Source organism: Rhinoraja longicauda, chromosome 17, assembly GCF_053455715.1.
Source record: "Rhinoraja longicauda isolate Sanriku21f chromosome 17, sRhiLon1.1, whole genome shotgun sequence".
Taxonomy (NCBI): Eukaryota; Metazoa; Chordata; class Chondrichthyes; order Rajiformes; family Arhynchobatidae; genus Rhinoraja; species Rhinoraja longicauda.
The window spans coordinates 3589519-3604570 of NC_135969.1; the positions used below are offsets into that span (position 1 = coordinate 3589519).

Sequence of the window (15052 nt, forward strand, 5' to 3'; positions counted from 1 at the left end):
GCAGATGCAGTTTAATGTGGATAAATGTGAGTTAATCCACTTTGGTGGTTAGAACAGGAAGGCAGATTATTATCTGAATGGTGTCAAGTTAGGAAATGGGAAGTACAAAGAGATCTGGGTGTCCTTGTTCATCACTCACTTAAAGTAAGCATGCAGGTACAGCAGGCAGTGAAGAAAGCTAATGGCATGTTGTCCTTTATGACAAGAGGAGTTGAGTATAGGAGCAAAGAGGTCCTTCTGCAGTTGTACAGGGCCCTAGTGAGACTGCACCTGGAGTACTGTATGCAGTTTTGGTCTCCAAATTTGAGGAAGGACATTCTTGCTATTGAGAGAGTGCAGTGTAGGTTCACTAGGTTAATTCCCGGAATGGCGGGACTGTCGTATGTTAAAAGACTGGAGCGACTAGGCTTGTATGCACTGAATTTAGAAGAATGAGAGGGGATCTTATTGAAACATATAAGATTATTAAGGGATTGGACACACTAGAGGCATGAGACATGTTCCCAATGTTGGGGAAGTCCAGAACGAGGGGCCACAGTTTAAAAATAAGGGGTAGGCCATTTAGAACGGAGATGAGGAAAAACTTTTTCAGTCAGAGTTGTAAATCTGTGGAATTCTCTGCCTCAGAAGGCAGTGGAGGCCAATTCTCTGGATGCTTTCAAGAGAGAGCTAGATAGAGCTCTTAAGGATAGCGGAGTCAGGGGGTATGGGCAGAAGGCAGGAATGGGGTACTGATTGCGAATGATTAGCCATGATCACATTGAATGGCGGTACTGGCTCGAAGGGCTGAATGACCTACTCCTGCACCTATTGTCTATACTAGACCACTTTAAGTACTTGTGGTTTTAGTTACATTGCGTCAATGGATCAATTCTGGTTACCAAGATAACAATAAGGGCGGCACGGTAGCGCAGCGGTAGAGTTGCTGCTTTACAGCGAATGCAGCGCCGGAGACTCGGGTTCGATCCTGACTACGGGTGCTGCACTGTAAGGAGTTTGTACGTTCTCCCCGTGACCTGCGTGGGTTTTCTCCGAGATCTTCGGTTTCCTCCCACACTCCAAAGACGTACAGGTATGTAGGTTAATTGGCTGGGTAAATGTAAAAATTGTCCCTAGTGGGTGTAGGATAGTGTTAATGTACGGGGATCGCTGGGCGGCACGGACTTGGAGGGCCGAAAAGGCTTGTTTCCGGCTGTATATATATGATATGATATGATATAATAACACAGGCCTCAATTGCACAATAAATCTTCCCCCTCTAAATTAAATATATAACACATTCTTAAAACCGAATCTTTGTGATAGGAGATAATAGGATATATTATTGAAATCTAATGTAAAATATTCACCGAGGGGAAGCACATGGAAGTCCATGAGATCAGTGCTGGGAATATTAATCGGCTGGGGTAGTTTTAGATCAAGGAGGAGGTGGTATTGGAGCTCTTGCAGAGCATGAAGATGGGTGAATCCTCGGGGCCTGATGGGATCTATCACTGGTTATTGAGAGAGGCACGAGAGTGGATCATTGGGACCGTGAAGAAGCTCTTTCTGTCTTCTCTAGCCGCAGGGGAGATCCCGGAGAATGAGCAGCCGATGTTGATCAGGAAGGGTCTCGACCTGAAACGTCACCCATTCCTTTCCTCCATAGATGCTGCCTGTCCTGCTGAGTTAGTCCAGCATTTTGTGTCTATAGCCGATATTGTTCCTTTGTTTAAGAAAGGAAGTATAATTCAAAAAGTACAGGCCAGTGAGCATCTAATGGAGGGGATTCTTTGGGATGCGGTTTACTCTCATTTGGAAGAAAATGGCCCAACTTGGACTCGGCTTGGTTTTAGGCCTGGCAAAACTTGAAAGAGTTCATAAGTGATGAGAGCAGAATTAGGCCATTCGGCCCATCAAGTCTACTCTGCCATTCAATCATAGCTGACCTATCTTCCCCTCTTAACCTCATTCTCCTGCTTTCTCCCCATAATCCCTGACACCCATATTAATCAAGAATCTATCTACTGTGTCTCTGCCTTGAAAATATCCATTGATGGTCTCCACAGCCTTCTGTGGCAAAGAATTCCACAGATTCACCACCTCTGAGTAAAGAAATTCCTCCTCATCTCCTTCCTCAAGGAACGTCCTTTAATTCTGAGGCTTTGACCTCTGGTCCTAGACTCTCCCACTAGTGGAAACATCCTCTCCACATCCACTCTATCCAGTTTTTTTGAGGAGGTGATGAAGGTGATTGATGGAGGCGGGGGCAGTGGATATTGTCCACATGGATTTTAGTAAGGCGTTTGATAAAGTATCTCAAGGGAGGATGATCCAGAAAATTGAGATGAACGGGATTTCCCGATGATTTGGTTGCTTGGATTCAGAACTGACTTTCCCACAGAAGATGTGGGTTGTGGTGGATGGGTGTGACTCTGGCTGGAGGTCCCGAGGAGTACCACATAGATCATCTGCACCGACTAACCAACCCATCTACATGTATGTAGGAAATAAAAACCTGCAGATGCTTGTTTAAATCAAAGGTAGACACAAAATGCTGGAGTAACTCAGCGGGTCAGTCTGAAAAAGGGTCTCGACCCGAAACATCACCCATTCCTTCTCTCCAGAGATGCTGCCTGTCCACTGATTTACTCCAGCATTTTGTGTCTGCCATCTACATATGTGTTGTGGCATCAGGGATAACACCAGGTTCTGCAGTGACTACACTGATACAGTCAGGTGAACGCACATGCAATATTTTATTTACAGTGGTAAGAGAGTCCAGGACCAGATTGGAGCACTGTCTCTCGCCATGTGGGTGTACAGTATGTGCGATCGCAATTGGGATCTCGGGCTCATCCCTGCAGCTCAGTCCTGGTCTCGGAAGGGGAGGCAGGTTGATCTCCGGCTTCTCCCTGCAGTTCACCCTTGCCTCCAGAGGAGGCTCCGGCAGTCTCTGGTTTATCCTGAGTTAACTGAGCATGCTGGGTTATTCTGGTGGCTCAGTCATTGACTCTGTGTGTGGACAGGAAGAGCCACTTAGTCTTGGCCTCAGTGGAGGTGCTGGCTGTCTAGAGCTGATTTCGGGCAGCCCAGTCTTGGCCACAGGGTGGTGCTAGTGGTCTCGTGTTTGTCATAGTGGCTCAACCTTCCTCGAACCTGCAACAGGGGAACACGGCAAGCAACGATGCTCCCCACTTTCTCTCCCTTCCCCTTTCTCTCTTCCTCTTTTCTCCTCTGCTTCTCCTCTCACCCTCACTCTTCCCCTCCCATATTATAATATATATATATATATATATATATAAATAAATAAACACATACATATATACACACGCACATACATTCATATACACAGATATATATACACAGTTTTATATATGTATGTATGTATACATACACACATATATATATATATATATGTGTGCATGTATATAGACATATATATATGCACATATGTGTGGCCATAAATGTAAATGGGTTGGTTAGTAAGTTTGTAGATGATGTGAATCAGCTACAAAAATGGCCAGAGAAATGGCAGATGGAGTTTAATCCGAGCAAGTGTAAGATGTAAGCGTAATGGAGAAGTATATTGTTAATAGCAAGACCTTTAACATCATTGATGTACAGGAGGATATTGGGGTCTAAGTCCACAGCTCCATGAAAGTGGCAACACAGGTCAATAGAGTGGTAAAGAAGGTGTGTGGTTTGCGTGCCTTCTTCAATCAGGACATTGAGTACAAGATTGATGTGGTTTCATGGTAAATGTGCAAAGTCCACACAGCACCAGAGATCAGCATTGTACTTGGGCTGCTGGAGTTGCCTGGCAGCAGCACCACTGTTTACACCACTGTCATGCACTCCAAATATTGGTAATCATTTCACTTCTTCAAATAACATTATTTTATAAGTCAAAAATACTTTTGGACAAATGAGAATTAACAGCCTGTGACATGGAAAACGGGTCAATCCATGTCAAACATGTCAATCCATACCTGAGCCATTTGCTCCCGCAACAATTGCTTTGCCTTCACCGAAGAGCTGAAGGTCTGAATGGAGTAGTTGTGTACCTCACTCCCTTCAGGAGGCACAAACGTTATTGACCTTGGTTTGATTTCCTCCAACTTTATGCTGGCTTCATACACTGCATCAATGTTATTCTGAAAAGAGAAAATGGTTGGTCCTCAAATAATTTAGTTACTTTTGTAAAAAGATGTCAGATGCACATTTCCATTTGAAAGTATTTTATTTTTTTCTATTAAACCTATCATTCATCCTTGAATGGTTCTGGATTGAACTCTCAGACTTTTGCAGCCCAAAATATTAAGAATCCATCAGCGCTTACTGAAAATCTATAGCATTCGATACATTGGTATAAGTTTAATGTCATTTATTTTACACTTAAACTACTACCTCTTTACAAACTAATGGAAAGTGTTGTTTTATTTAATTTTTTCCCATTTTTTGTTTGACTTTAATACAGATAGTTCTGCCATAACATACACTTGCATTGCATGTATTGTATATAATGAGTTATTAATTAAGAAACACTATTTGCAATATGTGGGCTGACTTGGAATAACACAATTTCAATCAGGAACAAGAGAACCACTTAAAAGTGTATTCAGAAATTGACATGCAGAGAAAAAGCTGTCTTCGATGTAAACAGTGTGTGCGTGGAGGGGGGGGGGGAGAGTTTATAAATTGGCATTATAATTACAAATTATAAATTGAGATTATAATTGGCAGACTATCTCTCAATTGTTAGAGATATAAAGCAGAGACAGACCCTCACCAAGTACAGGTTAAGTGACCATCATTTGGCAGTTGAAAAAGGAAGACAGAAGAAATCTTGGCAACCAAGAGAAAATAGAATATGCGGTCACTGCTTGGCAGATGAGGTTGAAACAGAAGTGCACTTCCTCTTAAAATGTAAAAAATTCGATAAAATAAGAAATATATATTTTCGAAAAACTCAGTCTGGCGACACCAGATTTTAAAGAACTAGACGATATATCAAAACTAAGAATAATTCTTGGTGAAGGAAATACGGCACATCTTGGCGCACAATACGTAACAGCATGCCACAACCTGAGAGACAGTGAATGACCAACATGTACACATACACTCATACATAAATTGACACCAAGGAAATTAATATCGACCTGCTAAACGTGCTACCTTGCTGTACTGTTTACAACTGCAAGAACGAGTAGCAATTGATAAAAGGCTATAAATGTATTGCGTGAATATATATATATATACATACATACATACATACAGGGGCATATTGACCCATGCATTGTTTACTTGTTTTTATATTCATGCATTTTAAATATGTATGTCATGTTCTATACTTTGGCAATATAATGATGTATCTTATCATGCCAATAAAGTATTTTAAATTGACATTGAAAAAATTGAATTGTAATCTCCCCACAGTATTCAGACACATTGTATCTTAAGTACACAGCTGCTACTTTAACTGGGAGCGGCTATTGAAAATGACAAGCAATCACTTCCATTCACACTTGTGAATGGTACGATATCAAACAATGTATCAAACAACCTTAAGTATTTTATCGCAACAAAAATATGTTGCAGGAAAAATAATTCTGTTACCACGATTCTGAAACTCTATAGCCCCAAACTTCCTTTATCCTCATTGACACAATTGTCCTTGTATTGTGATTTTCTATAATGAACTCTCCTAGAAAAACAACTATCGCATTATAAAAGACTGACATGCATCCACGTGTCACCAGTAGTGGACAACATTAGATCGGTGCATTATTTGCAAACAAGAATGCTTGAACAGTTGATGGTAGAAATCCATTATACCTTTGTAACCATATTGTGACAATTCATATTCAATGATTCAATGATTCATATCACAGTAACACTCATATTATGAGTGCTAATGTGTTAAGTCCATAACTCAGATTGAACCCCAGGAATAATATCATAGAACAGAAATAAATCTAATATCATTTTATATATCACAATAACAGTGACGTATCAAGTAGGGAAATAGTTTTCAACCTTTAAAATAACCATTCTTAGTCACTATGTAAATGCTTTTTATCAAACTATTTTTACCTGGATGTGATTTGTGAGGATTTTTTTACTTAGTTTGCTCTGTAAATATTGCATATTGTAAATGTCAAGTGGAGCATGGTAAGTCTTTTTTGACAATGCATTTTTAGAAATCAGTACTCTTGGGATGGCTGGCAAGTGACTGAAGATATGTGGATCAGTTTCAGAGGCTGGGATGCCAAACTCCCGGCTCAGAACCGTTATCATTGCTGCTGTTGGGAAGAGGTCACTCTGTACCACTTGCCTCAGCTTCTTAGCCAAGCAAAGGTATTGAAGTCTGAGAAACAATTTAAAAAAAAACACAAGTTATAATTTAACCGGAGAAATAAGTGATTCATGTTCCCTAAAGATCCTGGAATACAAATCTCAATTTAAAAATAACAGTCAAGTTTAGAAAAAAGATATACATCATCCCTGAAATATCAAAGCATGTCAGGGTTTTAGTAGTATCTAATTTAGGCAAAAATTAAATTTTATGTTTTTTATATTGTCATATTATCCCAACCAAGCTACCCTCTCCCTGGTCAACTCCCTGGTCAACTCGTCCCTTCCCACCCAAACTACCCTCTCCCCAAGTATTTTCCCCTGCAACCGCAGGAGATGCAACACCTGTCCTTTTATTCCCCCCCTCGGATCGACCCCGACAGTCTTTCCAGGTGAGACAGAGGTTCACCTGCACCTCCTCCAACCTCATCTACTGTATCCGCAGTTCCAGGTGTCAACGTCTGTACATTGGCGAGACCAAGTGCAGATTGTTTCGCTTAACACCTCCACTCAGCCTGATCTCCTGGTACTTCAGCACTTCAACTCCCCCTCCCACTCCCAGTCTGACCTTTCTGTCCTGGGCCTCCTCCATTGTCAGCGTGAGGCCCAGCGCAAATTGGAAGAACAGCATTTCATATTTCGCTTGGGTAGTTTACACCCCAGCGATATGAACATTAGCTTCTTTAACTTCAAATAGCCCTTGCTTTCCCACTCTCTCCATCCCCTCCCCCCTCCCAGTTCTCCCACCAGTCTTACTGTCTCCAACTACATTCTATCTCTGCCCCGCCCACTCCCCTGACATCAGTCTGAAGAAGGGTCCTGACCCAAAACATCCTCCATTCCTTCTCTCCAGAGATTCTGCCTGTCCCGCTGAGTTACTCCAGCATTTTGTGCTTATCTTCGAGTTGCGGAGGGAGCAGTCTCTGCGGAAGGCGGATAGGTGTGGAGATGGGAAGGTGTGACTAGTGTTGAGATCACATTGGCGGTGACGGAAATGTCGGATGTCATCCCCTCAATACTGTCAGACACACTTGTGATTGATGATATAAACAGCTGCCAAATATTGCCAAATATTATGATTGGATTCTTTAAATAATTCTGATACCAGATTTTTTTAACAGTTCAGTACTATTAATCATACATTCATGGGTTCTCAGGGCAATATGAGGCCACTCGGCCCATCAAGATTACTCTGCCATTCAATCATGGCTGGTATATCTTTCCCTCTCAACTCCACTCTTTCTCCCCATCACCCCCTGACTAAACAAATATTATTCAATTCTATATTTAACAAAATATCAATCACAACCTTTAATTTGAATATATGGATAGGGATATCGGAGAGCTGATTTAGTTCACTGTTATTGTCTTTGGAATAAGTAATGTGCATAGAATACAACATTCCATCAAACACCTCATTAATTCATTGTACCTGTAACAGAAGGTCTCACCTGTACAATGCCTGAACACAGTCCTGAGGAGCCATGTCCCTGACATATAACAAAGGTTGCTTCACAATATCACTTAAAGGCTCATGGAGGTACATGTGATAAAGTCTATCATCTAAATTTGAATATAACCGCCGATCAAAACTGAAGTCGGAATTATACAGAACTTTAACCCTTTTTTCTCCTTCAGCCATGGATCTGGAAAATATAAGTAAACGAAGAAAGATTAATATTTAACAATTGAAAATTCCCTCAAGAGAGTCATAAGACATCGGAGTTGGAACAAGACCATTTGGCCCATCTTTGCCACCTAACAAGATTGTGATTGATATCTTACACCATTTTCCCATACTGTCAATTCCTTTAATATCCATAAAAAATCTCATCAATCTGTTTCGAATGTGATCAATGATTGAGCCTGATCAGAGAATCACAGTGATTCTTCACCAGCCGAGGGGAGAGATTTCTCTTCACTTTGGTTGCAAATGGGTGTCAGAGGTTATGGGGAGAAGGCAGGAGAATGGGGTTAGGAGGGAGAGATAGATCAGCCATGATTGAATAGCAGAGTTAATTTGATGGACCGAATCCATCTATCCCCACAGCCATCTCTCTAAAACTCTAGGATGTAGATCATTATGTCAATGGGATATAGATACAAAGAGCTGGATTAACTCAGCGGGCCAGACGGCATCTCTGGAGAAAAGGAATAGGTGACGTTTCGGGTCGAGACCCTTTTTCAAACCTTCAGTCTGAAGAAGGGTCTCAACCTGAAAAGTCACCCATTCATTTTCTCTAGAATGCTGTCTGACCCACTGAGTTACTCCAGCTTTTTGTGTCTATCTTTGCTTTAAACCAGCATCTGCAGTTCCATCCTACACATGTCAATGGGATATATCAGATCCCAGACTCACTAAGTTTGAGTGGTATCTTTTTATTAACATTAATTTCCGGTATTTCATTTGCATTGGCATCTTGCTTAGCTGGTGTACTGGGAGGATGTTTGTATTTTGTACTTAGTCTAACTCCTCTGTCATATCTCTCATTCCCCATTGTAACTAATCCCACCTCCATATGCAAGGGATCTATATTTCCCCTCGCTAGTCTTTTTCTTATTTACACATCTCTGGAAGCTCTTGCCATCTATTTTAATGGTTCTTGATGGCTTATTCTTTCTATTTTCATTTATTAATTTCTTAGCCACCATTTGCTGAATTCTAAAACAGTGGCAAACCTCCGGCTAACTGCATTTTCTGGTAACTATACAAGATTTTCCCTTAATCTCTCCTGTAATCCTTGGTTGGACCACCATCCCTGCTCTGCTTTCAGTACTCTAAAAATAAATGTATATTTGTTGCAAATCACAGGTTTTTCTCTACATTCTAAATGCTGCCCACATCCAGTCCACTGTCATGACCTTTAATGCAGCTTCCATACCCACGTAGGCAACCTGCCCCCTCAGCTCTTTACAGATTCAGTTTTTCAACTTGAAAACCCTCATTTCAAATTAAGTTCACAATTGGCGATGTTAGATTCTCTCATATCATGGTCACTTTATTCTTGTGCTCCCTTGGGGACTACAGGGTTAATAATTAACCCTTTCGCTCTGCAAACGGCCTGTTCCTTGTGTTCTTTGATGTCCTGATCTATGCATGGGATAATAGGAATGGAACTGAACTTGGTAAAACACCATGCTCAAATCAACATCCTGTTTTACATGACATCCAAGTGTTTATCAAGCAATCACGTGTGCTAATTCAGCAAGAGTCTTGTGGTTTTGTTCAAGAATGATCGTATTGCCTGTTTATCCAGCAAATTGATATTTGTCAAATCAGTGTTTACGTAAAGTATCTTACATGCTGTCCTTGCTCATGCTGACTGCTAAAGATGTTTCTCATCATTGGGTAGACCTTTGCCAAGTTTGTTTCTTTGTGCATCAGATTTTTTTCCTGACTGGAAAAAACTCAATGGATTCTTCAAATTAAAGGCAGCTCAGCTCTATTTGTGAAATTGCCAGCACGACACTTGGAACAGGAATATCATATGGGAACGACTTTTCACTTTCCCTTGAGAGTACATATTTCTTTCCCCAGCGGTCTTGTCCTCGGGCCTCGAGTCAGCTGTTAAGCAGGTTGCCGTGACCTCCTGCAGAAAACCACGCACTAACCCTGCTGACTATTCTAAATCCACAAACAATGAACAAAAGAGTTAGAGAATATCTTGCTGGACAGGATGCCTGAGCAGTTAATTATCTGTAAATCCTCCTGGATTCCATTTATTGGCAAAACTTCACTTACTGAAAGCAGCATTTTTTAGTTTCTGTTATTTAGTTACCAATTCTCAATTATCCTTTGGCAATTTGCATTTGTACTTCAATGTGATTTTTTTTTTTTTTTTGCATATTTTTTTTCTTTACAAATCCATGACACATTGGTCAACCTAAGAAGCACCTTCAGCAACAGACTGGTCCCACCAAGTTGCAGCACAGAATTGCACAGCAGATCCTTTTTCCCTATGGCTATCACTGTTCAGCACCTCCCCCTTCTGTTGTGGGGTAGACTGAGATGGGACCACCCCCCACCTTCCCCAATCTTTGCACATCCCCAATCCTTTCCATATGTCACTTTCATCATATCATATATATATACAGCCGGAAACAGGCCTTTTCGGCCCACCAAGTCCGTGCCGCCCAGCGATCCCCGCACATTAACACTATCCTACACCCACTATGGACAATTTTTACATTTACCCAGCCAATTAACCTACATACCTGTACGTCTTTGGAGTGTGGGAGGAAACCGAAGATCTCGGAGAAAACCCACGCAGGTCACGGGGAGAACGTACAAACTCCTTACAGTGCAGCACCCGTAGTCAGGATCGAACCTGAGTCTCCGGTGCTGCATTCGCTGTAAAGCAGCAACTCTACCGCTGCGCTACCGTGCCGCCCAACTTTAATTTCATGTTTCATGTATCTTGTATTCTATGACAGTTGGCAGACCAATTTCCCTCCTGGGATAAATAAAGTTATATCGTATTGAATACAGTTTGTGTGTTGCACTGGATCATCTCACCCGACAGGCAGGTTCTCCCACAATGTCTTGAGTCCTTTGTTCTTCAGTCCCTCCAAAACAAAGAGGTGAAATGTTCCATCCATGATGTGAAAACCTGTCACAATATCCAGATTGGAACTTTCATCATTCTCCAGAGTAGAACCTGAAATACTATTCCTTTGGGAATTGCCTTTCAGTTCATAATCTCGTTTCAGTTCACCATCCACTGATCCGTATTCACTAAACTGAGAATCCGCACAAAGAGGTAGAGAATTAATTGCATTAATTTGCTCCAGTAGACTTTGAAGAAAGGTTCTGTTTTTATAATCAAAAACGTATATAACCCGACCATATTGGCACTTCTCTCTTTCGATTGGCGCGTAATCCCTCCTTTTTGATAATGGGTAAGCCAGTTTCACTCTCACATTGAGCACAGTGTTTGAGTCTACATAATGACCTTTTGGTAATGGCTTTCCCTCTGGTCCATCAATAGCTCCTGCAACACCTACAATACGCTTATTCAATCCATTGGTTCGATAACCTAGTGGATCTGGCAAGTCACTGTTCTGAATGGAGACGTCAACATTCAAGCATGTTGCACCATAAACCAGTTCTGAGAAACTCAGCTTTGCAATGCCATAAGGGTCCCAAGATTTATTTGTTTCCATGAAGGGGTCGTGAACAGTGCGTTTATTGCTAACAAGGCCAACGTTACTCAGTTTGGTGTCTTCGGGTTCAGTGCCAAACAATGCTGGTGGCTGGAATTGTGGTTGCACCTTCCTGTCACGGTCGTGGATTTCTATCACCAGTGGTGGACCCTGCAAATACTCTTTAAGTTTGTCCGGATTGATGGTCCCTGTTAGAATCACATTTATATCCTTGAAGGAAATCTCTGTCCCATGTTCCCTGCCTTTAGTTTGATGACAAGGCAGGTTATAGAATTTATACTGACAGTACACAGGGTCACATCTTTCCTGGAAAGGAAACAATAATTGGACATAATTATCATTCATTGCATTTCTCAAAATTCAGAGAATTAAATCTTCTCAACATATATATTTGTAGTGAGTGTCAAGTCGGAGGTATAGATTGTATAACCACGTGTGTAAACAGATTGAAAAATAGTTTACTCTGATGTTAGAATTTTCCACTTACCTTATTTTTCCCCATATGCCTAATATTTTGTCTAAAAAAACTTTATTTAATGATAAAAAGCAAATCACAATTAAAAAACGATGTTATTTTGATGCATTGTTTTGCCCGTGCCAATTTTAACTGAACGATCATTAACCTGAACAATAATTCTGTTTCTTTCTTTCTTTCTGATATTATCTGACCACCTGAGTATTTCCAGCATTTTCTGTTTTATTTCAGTCTCCAGGCTCTGCAGTATTTAACTACTTTGATTTTTGCCCGTTCAGGAAAAAAAAAACATACGATCGATTGCAATCATGTATTGTGTTTCTGCTGACTGGTTAGCATGCAACAAAAAGCTTTTCACCGTACCTCGGTACATGTGGCAATAAACTACACTGAAACTGAAACCAAATTAAACGATTTCTAATTCTGTTGAAAATGACATATTAAAATTTATTCTACTTCTGAAGTAATGGGCCTGTCCCACTTAGGCGATTTTTTAAAATGCGACTGTCATAGTCGTAGCAGGTCACCGAAGAAACAGCAACTGGACCCCCTCTACGACAAGCTACAACAACCTACCACCTAGTCGACGTCAAGCTATGGCAAGCTACCGACAACTGGCGACCCAATCGTCGCGACTTAGGACGTCCACCTACGACCGCACCTACGACCACGCAGGCGACAGCCTACAACAACTGAAGTCAACCTACGTCTACTCGCGACAAGCTACGACCGTGTCGGCGACAACTGAAGACAATTCATGTCATTTTCGCCTCCGGTTTTGACGCCGGTACCTGGTTGTCGTCAATGGAATTCACCGAAGTCAGCACTGGCGACAACCTACGTCACCTGGCGACAACCTACGACAGCGCCTACGTCAGGAGACGTCAAGCTACGATCATTGGCGTCAAACCAACAGTCGCCGAAAATGTTTAAACATTTCAAAATCCAGCGGCGACCAAAAAAACGCTACGACTCTTTGGAGACGATTCACGACCGTACAGGCGACACCCCAGCGACCGTGTGGTGACAGCCTAGTCACCTGTAGTCGTCTAAAGTATCGCCTAAATGGGACAGGGGCTTTAGATTATAAATATTAATTTATGATTATTCCACTGGTGCTAACGGGAATTGAATAATTGGCTAGAATCAAAGATTACAATAATCACACTGTTGAATAATAATTAGTTCATTATACACGCTCTGATTCATGGCAAATCCCCATTTGCCAGCTCTTTCCCATGTACCTGGTTATTTTTCTTCCTCGATCACTGTTCAAATTTTACTTTGAAAGCCAAGTTTGAATCTATGGTGAATTCCAGATTGTGAATATTAACAATTGAAAATTAAGTGTTCACTTTGACTCCCCGTGCCTCTTAGCCAATAACTTTAAAAATAATCTCTATTTCAGTCAGGGACCTCTTTTCTCTTTTACATTAAAGATGATGCCAGAGTTTCATTATGAATGTTTTTGTCTGGTGACTTGCCATTTCTTCTGGGAGCAGGGAGGATAAGTCCCATTTTGTCCAATTATATTATAATCCCCTTGCCTCTCTGCAACTATTTCTGGAGCTAAATGTTTTTATTGCAATGGAACCTCTTGCACAAAACGAACCATCTGACTAATTCACAATTCAGGAAACATTTACATGAGCTGCAAGAATTTAACCCTTTCCATTGCTGGGCCCATGCAGGGTGACAAGGCAGTATTGAAGAAGGGAATCTGAAGAAGGGCCCCGACCCAAAACGTCACCCATCCTTTTTCTCCCGAGATGCCGCCTGACCCGCTGAGTTACTCCAGCACATTGTGCCTATTGAAGAACAAAAATGTCAGACCTGACCATTCTAAGATCGTAAGATAAATATGAATAGGGAAGATCATTTAATCTAACGGTAGGATCCTATCAGAATATCCACTATTTTCACAAACCAGAATTTGCTGCCTTAGCACACCTCAACCTCCCGACCCATAAACCACAATAAGTGTGAATATACGCAACAAAACATCCTCCACCACAATTCACAACGACCATGCCCTGCAAGGATGAGTTTTCTGAGCTCCTTGCTCCATCTCCTAGACACTCACATCTGTGCAGCCAAATTCTGCTCTAACTCCATTTACTAGTTTGCAGACACCGCTGTAATATCCGGATCTTGAAAAATGATAAAACGGAGTACAGGAAGGAGAATAAAATAGTGCCAAGACAGCAACCACTCCTTCAACGTGAGCAAGATGAAGGAGCAACTTTTTGATGTCAGGAAATTAGGTGGCCAGCCAGCAATGGTGGAAATTGTTGAGCACTTCAAGTTCCTTGGCACAAACATAGCCAAATATTTGTCCTGGACCAACCAAGGTGAAGGTGCAACCAAAAAAGCACACATTCGCCTCTACATCCTCAGAAGACTTAGCTCACAATAGGTGCAGGAGTAGACCATTCGGCCCTTCGAGCTAGCACCGCCATTCAATGTGATCATGGCTGATCATTCTCAATCAGTACCCTGTTCCTGCCTTCTCCCCATACCCCCTGACTCCACTATCCTTAAGAGCTCTATCTAGCTCTCTCTAGAATGCATTCAGAGAATTGGCCTCCACTGCCTTCTGAAGCAGAGAATTTCACAGATTTACAACTCTTTCACACCTTACCCTTCCATATCTTTATGTCTCCACCCCCCCTGACTTTCAGTCTGAAGAAGTGTCTCGACTCAAAACGTCGCCCATTCCTTCTCTCCAGAGATGCTGCCTGTCCCGCTGAGTTACTCCAGCATTTTGTGTCATGTCTCCAATGACTCTTTGCAACTTTTCCACATTCACCATAGAAAGCATTCGATCAGGATGCATTACAACTTGGTTTGGCAACAGCTCAGGCCAGGACCGCAAGATATTGCGAATAGTTGTAGATGTAGCCCAGTCCAGTCCATTACACAAACAAGCCTCCCAACAATCATCTCCATCTGCACTTCACACTGCCTCAGGACAGTAACCAACAGAATCAAGGACCATTTACACACCCTATTCCCTCTTTTGTCAGAGAGAAGATACAAAAGTTTGAAAGCACGTACCACCAGATTCAGGAATATCTG

General features: G+C 41.6%; 1 protein-coding gene across 4 annotated transcripts in view; it reads right to left on the minus strand.

Moving 5' to 3' along the window:
• The window catches only part of cfap92 (cilia and flagella associated protein 92 (putative)), a 123777-nt gene that overhangs the window by 15179 nt on the left and 93546 nt on the right, over window positions 1-15052 (minus strand). For all 4 annotated transcript variants that reach the window (XM_078413956.1, XM_078413957.1, XM_078413955.1 and 1 more), the window contains 4 exons: window positions 10853-11805; window positions 7788-7982; window positions 6076-6349; window positions 3972-4136 (listed from right to left, as the gene is read on the minus strand). In XM_078413956.1, the coding sequence (XP_078270082.1) occupies window positions 3972-4136; window positions 6076-6349; window positions 7788-7982; window positions 10853-11805 (1587 nt within the window). The remainder of the gene's footprint in view (window positions 1-3971; window positions 4137-6075; window positions 6350-7787; window positions 7983-10852; window positions 11806-15052) is intronic.